Genomic DNA, 19,159 nt, shown 5'->3' on the forward strand with positions numbered 1-19,159 from the left:
TCTCCTGGATCTGCAGGTTGCTGACTGCAGATCCTGGGCCTGGTCTGCCTGCATTTATGTACACGTGCGCGCACACACACACACACACTCCCTACTGGTTCTGTTTCTCTGGAGAAACCTAACAGATCATGTAAATATCATCTAAATTAGGTACGGGTGAGAGTTAGTTTGATTAACCCTGAAGTAAAATTCTTCCACAGCTGTGAACCAGCATTGTATCTGTACGTATATATCTCCTATTGGTCCTGTTTCTCTGGAGAAGCCTAATACAAATCTTGGTACCAGGAAGTGGTGTATTACAATAGCAAATATCTAAAAATGTAGAATGACTGTGGAACTGGATAACAGGTAAAGGCTGTCAGAGTTTTGAGACACTTGACAGAAAATGCCTAGATGCCTGGAAGAGACAGTTAACAGAAATATAAACAGCAAAGGAGATTCTGGTGAGGGCACAGAAAGACAAGAGGAGAGCTGTAGAGAAAGCTTTTGTTGTCAGAAAATAAATACACATCAGAAACAATGTGGCTAGAAAAAAGAATGTTGAAATGCCTCTGGAGAAGTTTACAAGGAAATGTGCTGCTTATTGGAAATTGGAGGAAACGTGATCTTGTTATCAAGTGGCAAAGAACTGGGCCAAATTGTGTTCTAGGGTTTTGCATCCCTGTGACTTGTCTGGGAAGCCAACAAAGTTACTAAAAATAAAAACTTTTAAGAGCAGAAACACTGCCAGTTTGCACCAAAGAGACAGGGACGGACAAAATGAAGGAAGACTGTTGGGACTTCTGGAATTCTACTGGTATGAAATGAACCTACCCAACTGACGCACTCTGCAAACAGGCATTACCTTTTAAGAAAAGGGAAGAATGCCCCCAAAGGCAAATCAGAGTCCAGTGAGCCTACTACTGCCATCATGGGCTTATTAGGTCAAGGAACCAGAGCCAGTAACTTCTTGGCCACGGAAGGTAGGGCCACCACCCCTGTGAGCCAGAGGATACAGCATAGTCCCAAAGAAGATTATTCTCCAAGCCCCAAAATCTAGTGAAATTTTCCCTGCTAGGTTTAGGACTTGCTTGGGACCTATGACCTCTTTCCTCCTGATGTCTCCCTTTTATAATGGGAATGTCCATCCCCTGCCTGTGCCCACCATCGTACTGAAGCAGATAACTTGAATCTGGCTTCACAGCTGTGGAAGAATTTTACCTCAGGATTTAGACAATATTTACCTGATATATGAGTCAGGGTTCTCCAGAGAGAAACAGAACCAGTAGGTATGTGTGTGTACATGTACACAAATGGAGGCAGATAAGCCCCAGGCTCTGCAGTCAGCAAGCTGCAGATCCAGGAGAGCCAATTGTGTTCTAGTCCAAAGACAGGGAGGCTTGAGAACCAGGAGGGGTTTATGCTTCTGTTAGAGTCTGTAGGGAGGAAAAACTGACGTCCCAGTTCAAAGGCAGAATCAGGCAGGAAGAGTACCTGTTACTCAGCCTTTCTGTTCTATTCAGGCCTTCAACTGATGAGACCCTCACACATCAGGGACTGCAATCTGCTTTACTCAGTTTCCTGTTCAAATGTTAACCTCATCCACAAACACCCTTACATATATCCAGAGTAATACCTCATGAAATATCTGGGTACACCATGACCTAGTCAAGTTGATACCTAAAATTAACCATCACAGATGAGACTTTGGACTTAAGAGTTGATGCTGGAATTGTGTTAAGATTTTGGGGGATGTTGGAGTGGGGTAAATGTATTTTATAGGTGAGAAGGACAAGACTTTCAGAGGACCAGAGGGTGGAGTGTTATGAGCTGGATTTTCTCCCCCTAAAATTCATATATTGAAGTTCTAACCCCAGTACCTCAGGAGATGACCTTATTTAGATATATAATCTTTACAGAGGTAATCAAGTTCAAAATAAGGGCATTAGGGTGAGCCCTACTCCACCATGACTGGTGTCCTTATAAAAAGGGGAAATTTGGACACAGAAATATTCAGAGGGAAGACAATGGTAAGAGATAGAAGGAGAAGCCAGCCATCTGCAGCCAAAACGAGAAGCTTCAGAAGAAGCCAACCCTGTCAATACCTTGTTCTTGGACTCCTAGCTTCCAGAACTGAGATAATAAATTGTTGTTTAAGCCAGTCTTTGGTACTTTGTTATAGCAGCCCTAGCGAACTCATATACTCTAATCTCTGTATGTCAATTAGTATTGCTCTCAACACATTCTTTTAATAATGATCACTAACAGTTACAGAGTGTTTACTAGGTACTAATCACTGCAATAAATTCTTAGATACACACTATCTCAGTGAATATTCAAAACTACTCTTTGAGTGGATTTAATGGTAGAAGAATGTCCCAATTAAAAAAATATGCAAAAATAAATTTTAAAAAAGTTTCTTGAGGCCGCAGAGATAAATTGTGAATTATTTTCCATTTTCAAAAATTTTCAGGTAAATTGTCATTATTCCAATTTCAGAACTGAATCCAAGACGAACAGTTGGTACATGGGCAGGGGCAGAAATTGAAGCCAGATGTCTGAATACAGACCTGTGCTCCCAACCACCTCATCTAAGTGTCCTCCCTTTCCCCTGCCTTGATTCTTTTCATTTCCAATATGACAGCTACATGAGAAATTACAATATGCTGAGATAAAGTTTTCACAACATGATAGCTCATCTACGTTACTCACAATTCTGTGTTACTGCAGCCTCAATTATACACTAGAGTCCATAAAGCCCACAAAATGAGACAACTCTTAACAAGGTAACATTTTAAAATACATAAATTTAAAAGAACAAGTACTATATCCATTGCCAATGGTTTGTATAAGTCTGGATTCAAATGGTAGTAAGGTTCTTTAAAAAAGTTTATTAAGTTGATTCTGAGATTTATATAGAAAGGTAAAGAAACTAGGAGAGCCAAACCAACTGTGAAAAAGAACAAAGTTAGAGAATTCAACATTACCTAATTTCTTGACTTAATATAAAGTTAGTTATTAAGGGTATTGTTGGCAAAAAGATAGACACATAAATAAATCAATGCAACAGAAAGTCCAGAAATACCCACACAAATATGGTCAGCTAGTTCTCAACAAATTTGCAAAAGCAATTTAGCAGATAGTGTTTTCAATAAATGGTTCTGGATCAACATGATATCCACATGCAAAAGGTATATATCCATATACCTCACACTTATATAAAAGCTAAATCAGTAAGGATGACAGTCTAAATGTAAAAGTTATAAAACTTCTGGAAAAAAACATAGGAACAAATCTTTGTGGCCTTAGATTTGGCAAATATCTTTTAGCCATGACACCAAAAGCCCAATCCATAAAAGAAAAAAAAAATTATCAAAATTTTAAATTTCTATTTTTTGAAAAAAATTAAAAGACTAAGCCATGGACTAGAAAAAATATTTACAAAACACATATTTCACAAAGGTCTTGTAACTAAAATATATAAAACCATTAAAAAATAAGAAAACAAAAAACTCAACTTAGAAAATGGGCAAAAGATATAAACTGATATTTCATCAAAGAAGACATATGAATGACACATAAGTATATGGAAGATACTCAACATCATTAATCGTTTAGGATACTATACACAGCTATTAGATTCAGGGGGAAAAACCCGACAATACCAAATACCTTTGGAATAACTATAGCTCATACATTACTTACTGTATGTGTGAAAACAAAATGGTATAGTCACTTTGGAACACTGTGGAACTTTCTCAAAAAGCTAAATATACATTTAAAATATGACCAAGCAATTCTACTTGTAGCTATGTATCCAAGAGAAGTAAAAACTTATGTTCACTGCAGCATTATTTATAATCACAAAACATTGGAAACAGCCCAAATGGGAATATTACTCAGTAATAAAAAGGAAAAAAAAATGACTAGTGTACACAACATCACAGATGAATCTCAAATGCATTATGGTGAGTGAAAAAGGCCAGACTCAAAAGTCCACACACATATGATTCCATTTATAGGACATTCTGGGAAAAAAACAATTTTAGAGATGGATCAGTGGTCAGCAGGGCTGACAAGGGAAGGACTATGAAGGAGTTTTTTGGGATGATGTTATTGTTCTACATCTCAGTGTAGTGTTTACATGACTGTATCTGCCAAAGCAAAGGACAAATTTTATTACACATAAATTAATAATTAAATTGTATTTTTATGTAAAATATAATAAATTATATCTCAACAAAAGACCTTTTTGAAAAAAGTAGCCTAGCTTAACACTAAAGTTTAAGATTTTTTAAGATGGCAAAATAAAATTCCTGTAAGATGAGCACATCCTGTTTGTCTCAACCAACTCAAGGAAGTCAAATGGATTTTACTAAAATTCTAGCTTTTTATAAAAAGTCTGTCACAACTTCTACACTACAGGAGTCTGTCCCAACTTCTACACTACAGTCAGAGGCCTGGTTTCTGCCTCTGATTCTGTCAATCAAGTAATACATACAGTAACAGAATATTTCACTTTATTTTTCTGCTTCCAAGTTCCTTACCTTTAAAATGAGAGAAAGCATTCCTAATCTCAAGGTAAATGCAACCATTAAGAGATGATAAATGGAATATATGTGTAGGATTGCTGAAATACTGACTCCATCTTTGGTCCTCCACCTTGTTCACGTTTGCTCAGTGACTACTCTCGGGGAATACGTGTTCCGGGCCCTTGGAGATTAACACACATACCTTAAAATTATGGGGGAGGCTTGTTTTGGCCTCCTATGAATCTGATAGAGATAACATAGTCTTTCCCCTTCCTGATGTACAGATGGTTCCACAAGTTATAGGTTAGCTGTCAGGTGCACGCAAGCCATTTATATAGGTATATGGGAACCCTTTGCTCTCACTATAATGCCCATCTACCTGTCTCCTCGCCCTATAAAATCAGGGGACTAACATCTGGATTTTGCGGAGAATAACTGCAGCTCGCCCACCACCGGATCCCTCATCAGTAAGTTACCCTGAATAAAACTCTGTGTAAACTGCATGGAGTGGCCTCCTTTGTTTTCTGGTCTCTGAGTGCCTTCTCAATTTAGGGGATACTTTATTATCTCTCTTCCACTAATAACGTGATACGTGGAATACGTATAGTGTCAGCCAACTAAATATAGATGTATTATCACATTTAAACTCAGCTAAACTGGAATTTCAGCCTTAACAATAAGACCTGTCACTACAAATGGTAACAAAAAAGAAGAAAGTAAATTATCTGAAGCACAAATAAAGTAAAATACACAATAAGAATCACAAATACATTTAAAAAACTAGGATGTTTGCTAATGGGAATATACTGGGCTTTTTGTAAAAGGTTCTTTGGGGAAGGGCACAAAAATATCCGTGTTTTTTTTTTTTAATGTTTGTTTTTATTTTGGGGAGAGTAGGAGCAGGGGAGGGGCGGAGAGAGGGGCAGACAGAGGATCCAAAGTGGGCTCTGCGCTGACAGCAGAGAGCCTGATGTGGGACTCGAACCCACAAACCATGAGATCATGACCTGAGCCAAAGTTGGAGGCTTAACTGACTGAACCACCCAGGCACCCCCAAAAATGTCCTTTTCTAAAAAGGAATATTATTGCAGGTTATCTCTGCATATTAATGAATGTAATTAACTTGTAAAAAAAACACTCAAATACATCAAGTGCTTGCTACATGTCAACACTAAGGGCTTTACATATTATTATCTAATTTAATACTCATAAAAACCACAAGATAGCACCAACTGTACTTTAGGAAGTAATTTCCTAATATTCATATGCTTGATGGAAGAGCTTCAGCAAGTTCCAGTACAGTGAAAGAGAAGCATTTAAACCAATAATGCTGAATTTGAAACTATTCCTAAGAAATACCAAGAAGGATCATTTGTCTTCCTCCATACCTAAAATGTGTGTCCTCATCCTTATTCAAGAAGCTATCACTTTGGTCTATCTAATAAGCAAGGTAGGGAAGTAAAATAAAATGACTACTCACCTTGCTCTTAAAGAAGGAGAGTTCCCTTTTTAAGACCTTTTAAAAATGCTCTCAGATACAAATCCCCAGCAAGACCACAAAGCAGATACTGAACTATGGAGTGCCTTGGGGACAATGTCTGTGTGTACACATGTGTGTCTGTGTGTCCCCCATAAACCACAGTACTTAATACATGCATTCACATGGATAAGATGCTGCCCTTACCCTGGGCCTAAGGCTTCTAACACCTTCTAAGGCCTTGCTTTTCTTTGGTCCTTCAGCTTTATTCCTGCCCACGGGCCAAAGATTTCTGAGGGAACTTCTAGAACACATTCCAGAATACCAACGGTCCTGAGATTCCCTATCCAAATGGCTACAAAACGGTTTCCAAGATCCAGTTAGCTGAGAGAAGATTTACCACCAATACATAGGCCGCTAAACTGAGGAATGACCAAGAAGGGCTGTTAAGTGGGCAGATGGACATGCAAACTGCCCTCTCCACACACATGCACCCAGGACCCCAGAGGGGTACAGTTAGTTCTCCAGTGCCTTCGCTTTCTGTACAGGACTTCATAGGAATCTGAGAGGTGATCGAAGCTGACTCCACAAGAGTAAGCCAGAGACACCCAACCAACGCCAGTTGTGGGGCCGTGCAGACAAAGGCCAAGACAGATACACTGACAGTTGTATACAAGGACCTGAGTGGGACAGAGCAGCAAACTGAGAAAGACTGAGGCCATTGAAGCAATTCCTGAAAGGGGGCCGTGGGTACTGCTGCCATTCCCAGCCCAGCTTAACAGGGGGGAAGGTATGTGGGCAGACTGGGGGCAGAGTATCCAAGAAACAGGTTCTGACGTCAGCTGCAGTGCCAAGGAGATGGCAGGGTAGCAACAGGGGGAAGCTGGCGCAGTATGGGGGCAAGACCATCAGCTGATTGTAGAGAGCCAGTCAAGGGCTGGCGATAAAAGGGCGGGGCCGCGGCCGACGTCACTGCCGCGGCCGACGTCACCGCCACTTGCCGCATCCTCAAGATCTCTCTGGTGCAGCTCGGGTGCAGGTCTCTGCGGGAGCCACCCTAGACCTCTGCAGCTTCTCCTGTTAACATGGCCGACTCGGAAAACCAGGGACCTGCGGAGGCAAGCCAGGCGGCGGCGGCAGCGGCGGCGGCAGCGGCAGCGGCAGCGGAGGCGGCCGCAGCGGAGGAGGTAATGGCGGAAGGTGGTGCGCAGGGGGGAGACTCTGACAGCGCGGCTGGCGACTCCGACAGCGCGGCTGGTCAGACGGCCGAGGAGCCCCAGACCCCAGCAGAGAATGCACCAAAGCCGAAAAATGACTTTATCGAGAGCCTGCCTAATTCGGTGAAATGCCGAGTCCTGGCCCTTAAAAAGCTGCAGAAACGATGCGATAAGATAGAAGCCAAATTTGATAAGGAATTTCAGGCTCTGGAAAAAAAGTATAACGACATCTATAAGCCCCTACTTGCCAAGATCCAAGAGCTCACTGGTGAGATGGAGGGATGTGCATGGACCTTAGAAGGGGAGGAGGAGGACGACGACGAGGAAGAGTACGAGGATGAGGAGGAGGGGGAAGAGGAGGAGGAGGAGGAGGAGGAAGCTGCGGCAGAGGCTGCTGCGGAGGCGGCCACTGCCAAAGATGAGGGTCCCCATTCTGCGGTGTCTGATGACGCCAAGAAATAAGCGGGGGCAGAGATTCTGAAGAGGAGGATGACGCCGAAAACAAATACCCTATTTCTTTTTTTTTTTTTTGAATATTGGTGGACTTAAAAATAAGGCTCAGGTTTGGGACCAAAATACAACGAATCAATACTGACATTCCTAATATTAAATTGAAGCAATCAGATCCTGGCCAGCCCGTTTCAAATTTGATTTTCATTTTGAAACAATAAATATATCAAAAGGTGTTGAGGAAAACGAGTTAAATTTAAAATGAGTTTTTCATGATCTCTTCTGTGAGGACTGCAACTGAGGCTTAGTAAGGGTGTCAGGTAGATGTGAAGTAAAGAATGTCACTTTGAAACCTATTCATCCCACAGCCATCACACTACACACGGAACACCCAGGCCAAGACTGAACATGTTCTCAGTGTTTAATTCTTCAGTTTCTTTAGTCTGGACATTTTCCAGTGCAGGAAAAGCAGAACCCAAGACTCTCATCTTAAGACTTTGCTTTTGTAACCCAGACATCAGCTTTACACTTGAGAGAAGAGTGACGAATGGAGGAAGCCTGTGATGGAGATCATGACAGTACTGCTTAATGAGGCCTGGAAAACTGCCACTTCAAATTCTAAAGAATGTTCTAAATATTTGAATTTAGAGAAGCAACATGGTTCTGAGAGGGAGGGTGTATAACCTGTATAATATTGTCAACATATGTGTTTGTTATTTACAGTCTCATGTTTATGTGTTTTCTTGGTAGTGTCTATTTACAAAGGTGAAAAAAAAACAAACCCAAAATGTTTAAGTATTAAATCCTTTTACCTAGCATTCTAGAAATATTAATTTACTTGAAAAGATGTAGAATGTAGACCATTCTGTAAAGCATGTGTATTCAGTGTTATGTAGTTTGATCCTTGTGAAGTCTTTTGTCATGTAGCTTTTAGAATGTAGCTGTGAAAATTACCAGAACTCTTCAACGAAGCTAATGTTTGGAAAAAATATATACTTGAAGAACCAATCCAAGTGTGTGTCCCCACCCCCAGCTCAGAAGTAGAAGGGTTTAAGTTTGCTTGTATTAGCTGTGCCTTCATTATTTTGCTATGTAAATGTGACATATTAAATAAAAAATGGTGCATATTCAAATTTTACTGCTTGAGGACAGACTGACATACAGTTAAGGATTTTTAGGAAGGACACATTTAATGTAAAGACTTTTAGCTTCTTTGTGGGTTTTGAATTTTGTGTGACTCCGTGATCTACGAAGAAACAAGCATAAAGTTGTTTACCACTGTAGTGTTAATAAAACTATTTTCAAAAAACAAAAGGACTCAGAATACTCTGCCTGGAATTAAATCCCAGCTCTGCCTCTTGTAAGCAATGAACCTCAGGCAATTCAGTTGGTCTGTGTTCAGTTTCTCCTTCTATAAAAGGGGATAGTAACAGTCCCTTCCTCACAATTATGAAAAGTCAGGTTAATACACAAAGTGTAGGCTAGTATCTGACACATACTCAGTGCTTCAAGAAATTCAGCTATTATTATTATTTTATTATTGTTTTATTATTACATGAAAGATAAAGACACTGATTGGAAATTCAATCCTCCTTCCCTCCCCAGGTACAAAAGGGGAGAAAATAGACAACATTATATTCTTAAGTTTATGATTCTTCATCAGAGAAGAATGTGGCTTTTAATTCAGAAACCGGAAATTCAATAAACTGTCTCGTTTTGGTTTCCTCAGTATAAAATCAGGTTTTGAATTCCTCCCAGAAGAGATAAAAGACTTTTAATGTGATATTATAAATATACAAAAAGGCCTACTTCAACTTTACATTTGGGCATTCTGAATGAAGAAAAAATAGTTTAAAATTAAAGAACCCCCCCCCCCCACACACACACCCAAAATAAAAAACTGAAATGCATTTTCTTCCATTTCTTTTAAGGGTTAAAATTATGCAGAAGCGAAATGAGACTGCTTTACCTTAAGGACTGGAAGGCAGCTCTGACCTGTTGCTAATGGCAATAGTAGAGTTAAATAAACCTTAATGTAATATTAATCATCCTTAGGGCCAGGCCAACCAAAAGAGAAAATCAAAATAACATATTTACATAAGAAGTCAAAGATTATCTTAATAGAAGCAAAAAAAAAAAAAACTAATAAAACTCAGTATTTATTTCTTATCTCTAGAAATAAGAGACTTGTTTAATATTTTTCTAGGTCCATCTAGTAAAAAGAAAAAAATGAATGAAACAAATAAGGAGTGTAATTATTGGGGAAAATTTTTTTTGCATTCATGTAATTATATACAGAAGACCCAAGAGAATCAGCTGAAAATTATTAACACTGAATATGTTTGAGGAATTGACCAGCTGCCGGATAAATATACAAAAGCCATTAACTATTTGTAGGTACTAATAATGATCAGTATAAATGAAAAGACACTTTCAGAATAGAAAGAAGAAATCAAAATATTTATAAAAACCTCTAACAAAAAATATGTCTAGCCTATGTGAAAAGGAAAAACAAAGAAAGAAATGTTAAGGTCTTTGGATGGTAAGATTGAATATCACAAAAGTGACAATTATGCCCAAATTAACTTTTAATTTATCACAATCAAATCAAAACCCAAACTGAATCTGGACCTTAATATAATTAACCTAATGTTCACCTGTATGAATAGCTAAGGAAACCAGCCATACTGAATTCAAGCTTTCACCTTAGAGTACAGGTCCCCCCCAAATTTTTTTTAAGTGAAGAAAATACATTATGTATTTATCAATTACTGGGCAGGGGAAGGCTGAGATTAGTAATATAAGACCAAAAGAAGTAACAGACATGACAACACACAAACTAATAAATTATAAAAATTTAAACACAAGCACTCCACATTTTCAAAAGCAAACAGGAGTCCAATTTACAGAAAATAGTCTTAATGTAATATAGAGTTCCTACAAATCATACGAAAATCATTTAGTCCCAATACAGAAATACATAAAGGACATCAGCAGACTACTTTAAAAAGAGGAAATACTGCAACCCTGCCTGGGGCAGAAAGACATATCCCAAGAGGGCAGCACTAGGTTGACCAGGGCTCCAGCGAGGTCTGGAATACACGCATTCCCAGCCGAGTGCTCTGGCCAGCAGTCTTTCTTCCACTTATGGTAAGACTTTAGCTGTAGGGTTTTCTAGCTACTAGTCACACCACTGTTGGCCACTTTCCCAGGATACAGGGATGTTTACGATGCCTTTCACCAATGTCAGTCAATTTCCACCGTTTCCCAACTGAGTTGATCTTTACCCTCTGTTTCCTGCACTGCTCATTTGATAGTTTCTCCGACAGCCATAAAACTTGGATGTTTACGTCTAGCAGGATACCCTGCCTTTAAGATGGGTCAAACATTATCACTCAGAAACCATTTTTAATCCATTACATGCCCAAATTTGTCACTAAAGCACAAAATAACTGGCAGAAAGAAAAGCAACATGCATTACACATTCAATTCAGTCTCTCAGAGCATTCATTACGCAGAAAAGTGTCGCATCCTAAGCATGACACAGCAGTTCTCCCTGCCTGAGAGTTAACACTCAAGGCAGACACAGAGACACATTTGCACGTGCACACAACATGTACACAAACATTTTTTATTGAGGAGAAAGTCACATAACATAAAATTAACCATTTAAATGAACAATTCAGTGGCATTTAGTACATTCACAATATTGTCCACTTCTATCTAATTCACAGTAAAATGCATCAAAGCTGTGCAGAATATGTAAAGTAGACTATGTGTGGAAGAAATGCAAAATTTTACAAATGCAAGATAATTTATTATTTTTTTTTGGAGAATACTTAGTGCTTATAAGGATTAGGTAAAATGAGTACTCTCATACACTGATGATAACGTGTAAGTTGTATATAATTCATTAGCAAAATCAATGTAGCAAAAACATTTATCAACTGATTCAAAATGATATACACTAATTCAATTTCATCCTTGGGATATTATCCATTAAAAAAGCAATTTTAAAGGCAAACAAAGAAAGCTTTATACACAAAAGATGCTTGAAAAGTCTTATTAAAAATGAAGGAGGAAGGAGAGAAAAAAGAACATAGAAGCCAAATACCCCAAAGTGAGAGAACAGAACACACACATTCACAAGGCAGACTGTGTAGTCATTATTAAAGGTATCCATGAGGGCTTTGTAATAATATGGTAAATATAAGCATCGTCTCAAGCTAAGTTTAAAAATTCAGACATATAATTTTACACATATATAGTACATTTTTACCTAAGCCAACTTTGTTTTTTTTTTTTTTTTAAACTGCATAGTGTTCCTGAAAGGAAAACAGCAATCTCTTCTAAGTCATTTTTCATATTGGGTTAGGGAGGGGGTGGTGGATGGAAACTCAAGTTCTGGTCTTGGCATCTATGGGGCAATTTGCTGACATTTATGGAGCACAGGCTCTCACTCAAAATGCCTGGCTTTGAATCCTGCCTCTGGCCCTGAATCCTAGATTTCTAGCTGTGTAACCTTGAACAGTTACTTATGCCTCTCTGTGGCTCAGTTTCTGCATCTGTAAAGTGGAGAGGATTACATGTGAAGTACTTAGTATAGTGCTGGACAAGTATTAAGTACTCAAGAAATGTTACTGGCGTTTTAACCATCTGCTATTCCCGTAACAGCCCAATGCAAATACAAGGTAGATCTTAAAGATTACACCTCTTAGAGACCATCTGAAGAGATCAACTCAAGTCTTTGAGCAGTCCTAACTTCAGTAGATGTTAAGGAGCTGGAAGTGTTTGTCGTGTATGAGTTTTATTCTCAGGTTCTTTCTATGGAATCAGGATGCTCTTTGGAGCACCTACTTTAAGCCTGGCATGCCTCACTGTGTGATCTTTTACTACGCTCCCCATCCCTTTTTCGGTATGACAGAAATGGGGGAAGACATCAACTGCATTTAATTTGACTACATTAAATTGAAGTCAATTTGGGGGAATCTAGAATGATACATACATTTTTCATTAATGGTAATAACACCATGTTACACAGTATGAGAAATACTTAACCATGAGTGGTCATTATCCAGATGTGATTACCAGCTGTGGCAAGATTTGACTAGGGTGTAGCCACCAGCAATCACCCACGGATATTCTTTTACTTGGATGCTTGTAACTCATTTGCCGGTCTGAAGCTCTTATCCAAGGGCAGAATGCAATTTTAAGACCAAATGGAATACAATAAATTATGGATTAAGAATTGGTACCTTTCTGGCATTTTCCTCCAGGGCAGCGGTGACAGCAAATAACTAACTGGTAAGTCAATAAAAATAACTTCAATGTGAGCAGTATCTGTGTACTCAACTGCCCAAGTTAAAATCCAGAAGGTATTATTCTTATATAGTTCTTTTATCTACTTTTCTTAGACCCATCTAATAAATAACCAAAAGGACCCCAATCCTCTCTGATGAGATTATGACATATAATAGACAAAAGGAAAAAACAGCTGCTATGATTAATTTTGCACAGTTGTACACAACATTTCTTACCAGGATCTCAAAATGTTTTACTGATATGATTTCTACTTTTGCAGCATAAAATAAAAAGAATAGAAATTCACTCATGTCTCTCTAGTTGTCCCTAACCATGACAGTGATACTAAGCAATGTGGCAGTAATCACACTAAGTTCTCAGAAGCTTCTCTAATAGGTAACTGTGTGATAGAAACAAGGTCTGCCTCCCGACACAAGTACAAAGCCATGTACAACAAATAGCGCCTAAAACAGCATGGATGAGTTCGCTATGTGCTCAATGAGTGCTAGTGACCCAGAAAAGCCAAAACCTAAACTTCACCAAAGACAGAAGCTGTTCCACACTTTAAACTCAAACACAGTATACTGGCGATCAAAGCAGGGATCCGCCACACTCTGCCCGGCAATATTTAAAACTATAGCAGTCTGCATTGTACAAAGACCTGAACACTTCTGAAGCTACTTTTTAGAACGTCATGGTAATAGAATAATGGAGTTTCACAATACAAGTGAAAGAATGATGTGGGCTTCCTTCTTTTTACTCTCTTAAATTTATGTATTATCGTTCCTTTAAGGAAACTGTGTGCCATCAGAACATCCTTATTGAAAAATGTGTTGTAGGAGCATCCCTGAAGTCAATTAGAGTCAAACAAGTGCAAAGGAGGAGGACAGGAACCCACATGCCTTGTAAACAAAAGCACGTTCTTCTACACTGACTCAGCGCCACTCTTGGGCTTAAGCATTGTCCATGAGTGTGTATGTGTCAGCAACAGATATAAACAGTGGAGAAAGAAAAGAAAAAGAAAAAAGAAAGTGTCCTAGGAACCTATTTCTATCATGCAACTCCTTTGCTCACAAACCAACAGTGGTGTCTTACTACCTGCTGAGTGAAGTCCACACCTAATTTCCAAAGACTTCTACAAACTAACCCCCAAGGCTAAGCTAGTGTGAGTCCTCCAAATGAAGTCCCCCAGCAATGCCCCCCACGCTCCATTCAGTCACTGTTCTCTCCCTGAAATAACAACAAAGATTTAGCCACCACTTTACAGAGCACCTTTCACTTTTTACTGTGGTCTCTGCCTCTGTCTGTTATTCAATCTTAGTAGGCTTCCTAACCGAGCTCTATGCTATATCTGTCCTCCTGGGTGCACAGGTACATCTGTCCAAGTTGATTTCTCTGAACTCCTTCAGATTCAACCACCCAAATGAGTCTTTTTATTTCACTTCCGAAATACGGTTGCATGTGAGAACAGCTTACACCCTAAACAAACTATATTTCAGTATTCCTGCATAGCTTGTCTCTGAACTATTCAATCCAATTGTTGATTCAAAGAAATGTCTATTGAATAAGGACAAATAGTGGGTGACAGACAGAGAAGCAGAGACACGAAGAGAGAAAAACTCACCCAGAAAGAGAGAGGGAAAAAAAGCAGAGACAAAAAGTACTTTAAGAGAAATGCTTTTATAAAGATATGAAAGAGCTGTAAGTCCCAACTGCGTCGACTGCAGACTACATCACAAATCGCCTATGCCTGCACTAGACCACTGCCCAACCCAGTATATCAAACACAGAGCTTTATGATGACTCATCGTAACATAAAGACATTCTGAATGTTCCCCTCCTTGGGCCTCCTGCCTAGCCCATTGTTAGCTTCTAAAAAATGATGCACACATTATCTTGTCTGAAACCTGATACAAAAGCTCACTCATCCTTTGAAAAACTAAAGGCAGATACCTACATACATAGGTTATAAAACAATCATCAAAACTAAAAGAGAAATCTCCTGGGCCAAAAACTCCCCTCTATGATCTGCCATAAATTTCCTAATTCTAAAAATATTATCAGATTATATGGAATATATAAGCTGTTGTTGTTTTTTTTTAAGTTTATTTATTTATTTTTAAGAGACAGAGAGTGTGAGTGCACGTAAGCCGGGACAGGCAGAGAGGCAGACAGAATTCCAAGCAGGCTCTGCACTGACAGCACAGACACCGATGCAGGGCTTGAACTCAAGAACTGAGATCATGACCTGAGTTGAAATCAAGAGTCAAGACGCTTAACCAACTAAGCCACCCAACTGCCCCTATAAGCCTGTTTATTTATTTTTTAAAAAGTGGATCATAAGCTGTTAACAAAATACCAATGTTATGCAGAAAACAAAAGGACAGTACTTTTAGCTCCAAGAGATTCTTATTGAGTTTTGGTTGAAACCCCTACCTGACATTAGAGTAGCCTCTATAATAGGTTCCTGGAGTCAAGGTAATTTCATCATCTGAAGCCACTTTTGTTGGGTACTTACTTTCCCCAAAGGTGAGGCTTCCTAGTCTGGAAGGCTAACATGACAGAGAAGGTTACTGAATGTTACATGAGACCACACGATCTTCTAGCTGTCTTTAAAAATGTGAAAGGATGCAAGAAGAGGTCTGGTTTTTTAGATCTACAACAGTTATCTCCTGAATCTTGGTCTTGTGCTTCCTCTAATATTAAAAAATAATTACAATCTGCAAATTCTTGCTCTGTTACCCTTGCTTCCTCTGCAGAAGGGATTAAGGATTAACTTCAATCTTGGTCTTAAAAGTGCAGAGAAATAAAGTAGCAACATCTACAATAGTCCGAGGTCAGGACTAACCTGTTTTCCTTGCGCACAGTCACTTTGTCTCCCCCAGGTATCAGCTTCTTCTGTTCAATCACTCCATAGCTTTCTCGACAAATCTATATTTAAGGGGGGAAAAAAAGAGATGTGTCAATTGTGTTCACCACTTATCCTTCTAGAATCCAAATGACTGCGAGAAGCTTTAGGAACAAATGTAGCTTAATCACTACTTATAATACAGAAAATTCTTGGGAAAAGAGAAAGAACCTGATTCAGAAAACATTGGCACCTTAAAAGGTATCCTGTGTTTTAAGACATGCAGTGGCCAATAAATGCAATCAAAGAGAAAATGATATCAATTCTAGAAATCTATGTATCAAGAGTAAAGAGGATTAATGTTTCAGTAACTTTACACAGATGAATCATTCACTCATTTATTAAACATATTTACTCAACTCCTTTAACATTCAAGACACTATAACTAAAATAAAATCTGTTCAGAGGAGACCCTGAATTTATTCTTTGATTTGGAGAAAAACTAAATGTTAATTATGACTTGTGAGCACAATGAAAGAGAATGCCACAATCAGAAGTAAACTGTGGAAATCCTTACCGTGAAATTGAGGCAGAAAGTCTCCTCAATATCTTCCCCAGGGTAATCTAAAAGTTCTTGAAGACTCCTAATCATAGAATAATGGAGAAATGAAAAGAGGCAAGTTAGATACTGCAACAGTGTTTCTACCTCAGTCATATATCCAGATTGTTTGCAAGGAAAAACTAAAAGAAGATTCTAGGACAAACATCAATCCAGACTGACAGAAAATTGTGTTACTTATACCTGAAAAAAAAAATATGGCAGTAGACCTGTAAGACATTGATGAATTGTTCTCTTTTCCCACTGACATTTCTTACTGGATTTGTGAAGAAACGATGATGGATTTAGATCTGACATACCTGTGTTCATTTAACCCTGGTATTGCTTGGAAGTCCATATGAGAACATGGTACTGCAGTGGCCCTACAGAATGTCTTCATCCACATGTATTAGAATAACCTTCCATCATAAAAAAGCCACAAAGTCACCTTATCTACGTAGGAATCGTAATGGCTTACTTGTTAATGCAAGGGTCTCTGTATGGTAAAGACACGCTAGTGTCTGTCTTACTAAAGAACACAAACATGTACCCTGAAAACAAGAATATGTTTATGCCAGTAACGTTCACATCCTAGCTTTCAAGAGAATACATCCTTGTAACCAGACCTCATTCACACTTTCTTCTTTAGTGAGCTCCAAGTCTGACAATTCCATCAAGAGTGGCCCAGGAAGAAAATTCCTAGTGTGGAGTTTAAATCCACTCCCACTTAACCACCCAAAATCATTACTTGAAATCTATCCTTAGCCAGGCTGGCAAAGTATATAGCACACACTTCAACTACTCTCTAGCCTTTTCCTTCAGTTACCCCCTGCCAGGGTCTCCTCTACTATTTTTTTCAAACTCCTTCTAAAGTTTTCTCTTCCTCTGTGTGCACACATCCCTCCTATCCTTTATGGTTTCTCAGTGGTAGTGTCCAACACAGGTGGTGTGGCATTCTCATTTCCAGAGGGTACCTTAGAAATCACACTTCCTCTGTCTCCATCTTAAAATCAGTACTCTTTTCTAGAAAAGGGGATGTTCCTTCCTATTGAAGCCAAAAGGATTATACTGTTTACAAAAATCCAAAGAAACAAGTTTTTTAAAATATATGTGATCTTCTGCTAACTAAAATCAAGGCAGAAACACTCAGAAGAAAAGGGGTTTTAAAAGCCAGAAAGAGAACAACAAAAAAATATGGTTCCAAAGGGTGCCTGAGTGGCTCAGATGGTTAGGAGTCCGGCTTTGGCTCAGGTCATGATCTCGCAATCTATGAGTTCAAGCCCCGCATCGGGCTCTATGCTGACAGCTCAGAGCCTAGAGCCTGCTTTGGATTCTGTGTCTCCCTCTCTCTCTGCTCCTGCCCCACTCATGCTCTGTCTCTCTCTCTCTCAAAAATAAATAAACATTAAAATGGGTATGTATATATGGCATATATATACATACATATGGCTCCACTACTCTGGAAAACAGTCTGGCAGTTCCTCAAAAGACTAAACACAGAGCTTCTATATGGCCCCAGTAATTCGACTCCTAGGTATACACCCAAGCGGAATGAAAACTTGCATCCACACAAAAACTTGTACAAGAATGTCCACAGTAGCATCATCCATGATAGCCAAAAAGTGGAAACAACACAAATTTCCATCAACTATTAACTAATGAACGGATAAACAAAACATGATATATATCCATGCAATGGAATATTACTTGCCAATAAAAGGCAATGAAGTACTGGCACATGTTATAACATGGATCAACCTTGAAAACATGCTGGGTTTGAAAGAATCCAGACACAAAGGACCATAGATTATATGATTCCATTTATATGAAATATTCAGAACAGGCAAATCTACACAGACAGAAAGTTAGGTTAGTTCTTGTCTAGGGCTTGGGGATGAGAAGACGGGATGACAACTAAGGAGCACCAAGTTTCTCTTTCAGGTAATGAAAATATTCTACAACTGCAGTGATAGCTGTACAATCTGAATATACTACAAGTCACTGAATTTATACTTTAAATAAGTACCATGGTATTTGAATTATATCTCAATTAAAAAACTTTTTAATGCTCCCTTTTCAATACTTTCTCCCTCTGTATTTCTGGACCATGACGAGTCTCTAAGTCTTTATTTTTTGTTCAGGATAAGGAAGGTTGGGATTATTTGGTACCCCTGGGCAACTATGACCTCCCTTTTCCTTTTTTCCCCTCTGCCCTTGGGGTGCCACCAGCAATGCTTCAAGCAAGGAGTGGTGCATCTGCGTCTTAAGAGTCTAGCCCTATGTCTTGATAAGCTCAAGCTTGTCCGTGAGGTATTTTCAACCTTTAATCCTTGTGCCACAGGTAGCCAGAGCAATTCCCCACACCAATCTGCCTATCTTTTAGTTCTGTACCTTCCTTCAGTGGGTGACAGCTCCTTTAGATCTTCCAAGCCAGGCTTTACATTCAGTAACTTCTTGTAGAGAGCCAATGGGAAGTGGAGATCAACCACTGTGGAGTTGTAGATAGCTAGTCCACAGGTTATGCCGATCAAGTGAAACCAGTTGTGCTCTACAAAACACTTTTCAATATGCATACAAATGTGTTAAAAAGAAAGGCAGTGCTTGCAGCCCTCCAAACACTCTGCCATTTACCTCAGAATACTTTCGGTATAAAAGAATAAAGACCCCATTAATATTTAGTTACCTTCTGAAGCAGAGAAACACCCTGACAAAAGTTCAATTATCCCACCAAAAAATTCAATGCAAAGAACATTAAGC

General features: G+C 38.9%; 2 protein-coding genes across 4 annotated transcripts in view; one reads left to right on the forward strand and one right to left on the reverse strand.

Annotated features, from left to right (window-relative positions):
* Positions 1-19,159, reverse strand: part of HERC3 (HECT and RLD domain containing E3 ubiquitin protein ligase 3) — a 110,711-nt gene that overhangs the window by 7,956 nt on the left and 83,596 nt on the right. For all 3 annotated transcript variants that reach the window (XM_042935918.1, XM_042935916.1, XM_042935917.1), the window contains 3 exons: positions 18,794-18,960; positions 16,382-16,448; positions 15,805-15,887 (listed from right to left, as the gene is read on the reverse strand). In XM_042935918.1, the coding sequence (XP_042791852.1) occupies positions 15,805-15,887; positions 16,382-16,448; positions 18,794-18,960 (317 nt within the window). The remainder of the gene's footprint in view (positions 1-15,804; positions 15,888-16,381; positions 16,449-18,793; positions 18,961-19,159) is intronic.
* Positions 6,192-8,793, forward strand: NAP1L5 (nucleosome assembly protein 1 like 5). The gene has a single exon (XM_042935919.1). It carries the CDS (start codon positions 7,074-7,076, stop codon positions 7,665-7,667), a length of 594 nt encoding a protein of 197 aa, XP_042791853.1. The 5' UTR covers positions 6,192-7,073; the 3' UTR covers positions 7,668-8,793.

Source organism: Panthera leo, chromosome B1 (genome assembly GCF_018350215.1).
Source record: "Panthera leo isolate Ple1 chromosome B1, P.leo_Ple1_pat1.1, whole genome shotgun sequence".
Lineage (NCBI taxonomy): Eukaryota > Metazoa > Chordata > Mammalia > Carnivora > Felidae > Panthera > Panthera leo.